This window comes from Ziziphus jujuba, chromosome 7 (assembly GCF_031755915.1).
Source record: "Ziziphus jujuba cultivar Dongzao chromosome 7, ASM3175591v1".
Classification (NCBI taxonomy): domain Eukaryota; kingdom Viridiplantae; phylum Streptophyta; class Magnoliopsida; order Rosales; family Rhamnaceae; genus Ziziphus; species Ziziphus jujuba.
The window spans coordinates 12904461-12910460 of record NC_083385.1 but is presented as its reverse complement, the minus strand read 5'-3'; the positions used below and the strand labels follow the sequence as shown (position 1 = coordinate 12910460).

The 6000-nt window shown below is 36.3% G+C and overlaps 2 protein-coding genes across 2 annotated transcripts; both read right to left on the bottom strand.

The window, feature by feature from the left end:
* Positions 1 to 385: 385 nt before the first annotated feature.
* On the bottom strand, positions 386 to 2029 carry LOC125423855 (soyasapogenol B glucuronide galactosyltransferase-like). Its single transcript, XM_048479512.2, has one exon. It carries the CDS (start codon positions 1890 to 1892, stop codon positions 399 to 401), a length of 1494 nt encoding a protein of 497 aa, XP_048335469.1. The 5' UTR covers positions 1893 to 2029; the 3' UTR covers positions 386 to 398.
* Positions 2030 to 3420: 1391 nt separating this feature from the next.
* Positions 3421 to 4657, bottom strand: LOC125420282 (soyasapogenol B glucuronide galactosyltransferase-like). Its single transcript, XM_060819181.1, has one exon. It carries the CDS (start codon positions 4590 to 4592, stop codon positions 3657 to 3659), a length of 936 nt encoding a protein of 311 aa, XP_060675164.1. The 5' UTR covers positions 4593 to 4657; the 3' UTR covers positions 3421 to 3656.
* Positions 4658 to 6000: the final 1343 nt, after the last annotated feature.

The following is a 6000-nucleotide window of genomic DNA, read 5'->3' as shown; positions in this document are numbered from 1 at the left end:
TTTTTTTTGAACAAAATGTTTTGATTTATTTTATTAATTTATTTTTAATCATGTTTATTAAGTTTCAATGTTATATATGTTATAAATACACAATGTTTGTTATAAAATTTCCTTTTTATTTGGTACCTAATCAATATCGCTATTTTAATTAGTATTATTAATTAATTTTACCATGTTTCAAATGCAAATTTTTTAATTTTTTCAGTAAAAAAAAATCTATATTTTTTAATTTATTTTTTCAAATTTACATCAATAAAATTGAACTTGACATTTTTTCCTTCAGACAAACTATTGTCGTTCAAAAAAATAAAATAAAATAAAACCTGCTTTTTATTAAATTACTGCAAATCTGCAAAATGACCGTTTATTGTATATTGGCAACTTTTAAGCGGCCATGCTTAGTCAATGCAAACATTCCGGATATTCTTCAGGGACTTGAGCTCATCTATCAAAGCAATAAGATTGACGTGCGACGATCCTCCAATCTCGACAGCTTTCTTAGCCGCGTCTCTCAGCTTACTCGCTCTCTTTCTCAACTCATTCACTTCCTCCCCACCGCCCATCAACACCTTCACAGCTTTCTCAACCTCTTCTCTGCTCACCACCTCCTTTGGCTCTTGCCCAAAGTCACTCCATTCTTTCACTCCCATAGACACCCCAATTCCCACAACATCAATCAAAAACCTCTCGTTGTAAAATTGCTCAGCAAATACAGGCCAAGTGATCATCGGCAACCCAGCATTCACACATTCAAGTATTGAATTCCAACCACAATGTGTCACCATACCTCCAATTGCTCGATGCTCCAATATCACCACTTGTGGTGCCCAACCCTTTATTATGACACCATTTTTGCTCTCACTCATTCTCTCATCAAATCCTTCAGGAAACGCTTCCTCGCAATACAATTCCTTGCTCTCTATCTTCTTCACTGCCCAAATGAATGGATGACCAGAAGCTTCAAGCCCATAAGCAATTTCTTTAATCTGGGTCACTGATAAATTAGTCATGCTTCCGAAACTAACATAGAGCACAGAGTTATCTTCTTTAGAATTCAGCCACGAGACGATTTCGTATTCTTTATTGTCATTCGTGTTATGAATGTACCTTTGTGCTTTATCCGGAACATTTTTGTTGACCCATAAAGAAATCGGCCCAACGCTCCAAGCTCTTAACCCCATCGTAGTTTTGAAATACTCCTCGTAATCGCTTTCGAGCTCGCTAAAGCTGTTCATGAGCATCCCATAGCTTTTTTCCTCTGCCCCTGTCATTACCTCCATAAAATCTGTGAAATCCGTTACCTTTCTACTCCAATCTGGTAACTGAGACATCAACATATCAATCTTATGCGGCAGTCCACGGAGCGAAACGACGTCGTAATTGGAGTCCACAGAGCAGTGCTTGTGAGGTTCACAGACCCTGACATAATATTCAGCGCATAGTGAGAAATAGCTACAGCCACGAAAAGCAAGCCTTGGAATCCCGAGCTTATTTGCTACTTCCAAGGTCCAAGGGTAGAACATGTCGGCGACAATGCAGTCTGGTCGGCCGTCGTAAAGCAGTTGTTCGATTGTCTGTTGCAGTATCTTCAGGGCTTGTCTGATTGAACCCATCATTTCCATGGAGGTGATGGTGCTTAAGCTTTCGATGCCTTCAGGGAGACCGACTTCGGCCGACGGGAATCGTATGGCATGGGTTCTGATCCGGTGGCCGGCTCTGAAATCGCGGTCGATGTTGTTATGGATTAGAGCAGCATTGGCTTGGGTGATAATTACGGTAACATCAACACCGTGTTTGGCAAATAACCTTGCCTCTTCTACCATTGGGATCATGTGTCCTGCACTTATGAATGGTAGGAAAAATATTCTCAATTGGTCTGTTTCTGAATCCATGTTGATTTCTTTGGAAAGCGGCAACAAAAATAATAATTAAACAAAAAAAAAAAAAAAAAGAACAGAATGAAAATGTGCTTTGCGTGATGGAGGTTTTCTTCGCTAGTCCACAGTATACAAATATATAGTACAACAGTTACTCCATCTAGATTCCATTTGGTTTTCTTTAGTTTATAATTTTACTGTTTTGGTTCGGATTTGGATTATCTCCTTAGGATTTTGTACAGTTTAATTAGTTACAAAACTGATTAGCAAAAAAATAAATAAATAAAAATAATAAATAGTGACAAAACTATTTTTTGTACGCATAAAAATAGAAATCCCATGCATTATCCTCCTGTTTTTATGCATCATTATTGTTAGTCCTATTATACTGGACGTGTACAGGCCTATATTATCGTGGGCGTAGGAATCAGATTACATATAATTTTAAATATATGTGCATATATATATATATATATATATATATATATATCATAATCTATATATAATTAATTAATATATTTTATAAAGTACTTATAATTTAATTTTCAAGGAGCTTTGAGCGTGTATGTCCCCTATAACAAAATTATTATTGTTTATTATTATTATTATTTTTTTTGTGGGAAGATTTTCAACTTTAACATAAGAAGACAACGTGGAAAAAGAACAGTTCAACATAAATAAGAATAAAAAGTGCAAAATCGAACTTCAAACAATTCTGAAATATGCAGTGTATGCCGATCGGAACAAAACCTTTTGTTAGAAACTAAAAAAGAAAAAAAGTTTTGAACCCACCTAAGTGGAACTGCTATTAAGGATCCTTTTCTAGGTTATACGCTATTAAGGACTTGATTGCACTTTAAAGCTCACCTAACAACCAAATCAAAATTATTGTTTCCTTACTTAATTAATGACTGCAATTTAAAGATTAACAAGAAAAAAGGAAAAAAGTGAAAAAAGAAGGCACCGATGAAAATGATTGATTGTTTGTTTCACCTAAATATTTAAAAGATAATAATACCATTTGTTCCCCGATTCTTTTAATTTGCGTATTGGCATCAAACTTTGCATGTAGGTATGATACATGATATTTTTAGAAAAATAAAAATAGAAAACAAAAATAAAGTATGACACATGATAGCACACACAGGCTGGGATGTGGAAACTCTGCCACTTGAGCTCCACGGCGAGTCGACACATGATATGTCTCAAATAATAGGTATGGTTAACTTCACATATTATTTTTGTTGTGAACAGTCCCAAAACTGAATGATTAAAGTTATATAGATAGAAAGGTCATGATTTATATGTAATTATATATACCCAAAAGGTCATGATTTATATGAAATTAGATGTACCCAACCAATGATTAGGACAATATTTATCAAAATTTTTTACTAAATAATTCAATACATGGAATCGGTCCATATATCCGTTTTAATCAATTTTTTTGACTTTTTGAAGTTATTCCAACAAATTGAAGAAAATTTTTACATTAGAACATAAAAAAAGAACACTTTTTGAAGAGTTCTAATACTAGAATAAATTTACAGCCAGGAAAAGCGCTGCTTTTCGCACTTTTATCTTATTCACGGCTAATTATTTGCATGGTCTTTGACATTCCAATGATCCGGTCCCTTTCATTCTTCATTTTTATAACATTTTGTTAAAATTCAAGCTGCCCAACATGTCTAGAAAACATATCTAACTCAAATCACCCAAAAACAAAATAAAAGAAACAAACGTTACAGTGACCTGAATGATCAGGACCTAATTACTCTGTTAAACTACTTGCACACCCTTATTAATCTTCAACGACTTTAACTCATCGATCAAAGCCATCAGGCTGTTATAAGATGATCCTCCAATCTCCACGGCCTTCTTTGCCCCATCTCGAAGCTTCCTCACTCTCTTCCTCAACTCTGCTGCTTCTTCTCCTTCACCCATCAACAACCTCACTGCTTTCTCAACCTGTGCTCTGCTCACCACCGCAGTTCCTTCCTCACCCCATTCTCTCCATTCCTTCACTCCCACTGCCACGCCAATTCTCAAAACATCAATCAGAAGCTTCTCGTTGTAAAATTGCTCTGCAAACATAGGCCATGTGATCATCGGCAGCCCTGCATTCACTCCTTCAAGTACTGAATTCCAACCGCAATGCGTCACTAGCCCTCCAATTGCTGGATGGTCCAAAATCAGCACCTGCGGTGCCCAACCCCTTATTATATAGTCCCTTTTGATTTCTTTCATTCTCTCTTCGAAACCTTCCTGAAACGCTTCACCATATTCAACATTGTCTTTCTTACGAACTACCCAAATAAAAGGGTGACCAGAAGCTTCAAGACCATGAGCGATTTCGTCAATCTGAGTGGCTGGTAATTTGGTCAAACTCCCAAAACCAACATAAAGGACAGAGTTATTTTCCTTAGAATTCAGCCAATCGATAACTTCATGTCCTTGAGCTCCATCAATACCACTATTAATGTTATACCTGTCCGCTTTGTGAGTAGCATCTTTGTTCACCCACAAAGAAACAGGTCCTATGCTCCATGCCTTATATCCCATGGAGTTGAAATGGTCTTCGAAATCGTTTTCCAAATCATGAAAGCTATTCATGAGCATCCCATAGCTTTTTTGCTCACAATCTCTTAGGAAATCCATTCTATGTGTGAAATCCTTTGTGGTTATCATCCAATCTGGTATTTTCGAGATCATCATCTCTACATTATGAGGCAATCCGGGGATCAAAACGACATCGGACTCAGTGGATTTGTGAGTTTCATATTGATACGAACCTAGGACGACCTGCTCCTAAACCCGTATTATATTAGCCCGGATCTCAATTAAGTTCAAGTTCTAATAGAATGGACCTCAACCCCTAACCAACCTGTGGTTAGAAACCTTGGTATAATATAGACGCCACAATAGGGGATGGAAAACCTATTGTTAAGTCAAGCTAAAACAACCAATTCTCTAATGGTGTTTTAGGTGTTCTCAAAGAACAAAGAGATAATTAATCTCACAAGTATTTTCTCAATCAAATCAAAGTTGTATTCTTATTGAAAAATAAGCCTTTAAATAGACTACAAAGCCACGAAATAAAACCCTAGAACATAAAGAAAACCGGCCACCACACATAAAGAAACCTAGTTGGCCGAAACTATACTTCCTTTCCTAATCTAAGTTTGATTAATTAATTCCTTTATATTAAATTAGAAATTAATTAATTTACAATGGAAAGAATAAAATAAAAACCTTTCTAAAGTTATTTGTCTAAAAAATAAATAAATAAAAGACAAAAAGTAATGGTAGTTTCCTAAAACAAAAAGTAAAAACAAATTAGGAAACTAAGAATGCTAGCCTTTTGATCAAGTTGACTTTGATCAATTTTTGACCTCTTTGAGCTTCAAATCAGCTTCTAGATTCTTTTTAAGATGCCAAATAAGCTGAATATAAAGTCCCACACGTTGCCCATGCTTGGAAAAATAAGAAAAGGCTAATACAGTAAAATACAGTAAAGCTAGCAAGCAATACAGCAAATTCGGCCAAATTGTTGATGCTGTCCGTACAAGCCCTTTTTGATTGCATTTGAGGCTGCTTTAACTTGATTCCATGACCTCTTAGGCATATGTATTGAACCCATAAAGCATTGGAACCATTTCATACTTCCCGGACTCCAAAAATGTACCAAAACCGTCACCCGGGTCCGTATCGGCTTCCACCACTTGGATGCTTCGAATAGGCTTTGTATGTTCAAGTATGGACAAGTTCTGTTGAGATTGATTACCCTCTATATAAATACTCCCAGGTTACCCTTAAATCTCTTAATTTGAGCTCTTGTGATTGGCCTAGTCTTCATCCGTGTCGAGTCAGCACCCCAGTGGGTTATCAGTTGAGCGGTCTCGGGTGGAATCACATCATTCCCCTCCTCTTGAAAAGGATTTGTCGTCAAATCAAGATCATCACCTGCAGAAAAAGGAGTTAAATCAGCAACATTAAATGCAGCACTCATGTTATACTCACCCGGTAAATCAAGCTTGTAGGCATTCTTGTTATTCGGCTCCAAAACTTGAAAAAGTCCATCCATAGGCGGCATGAGCTTTGACTTTCTTTGTTTAGGAAACCT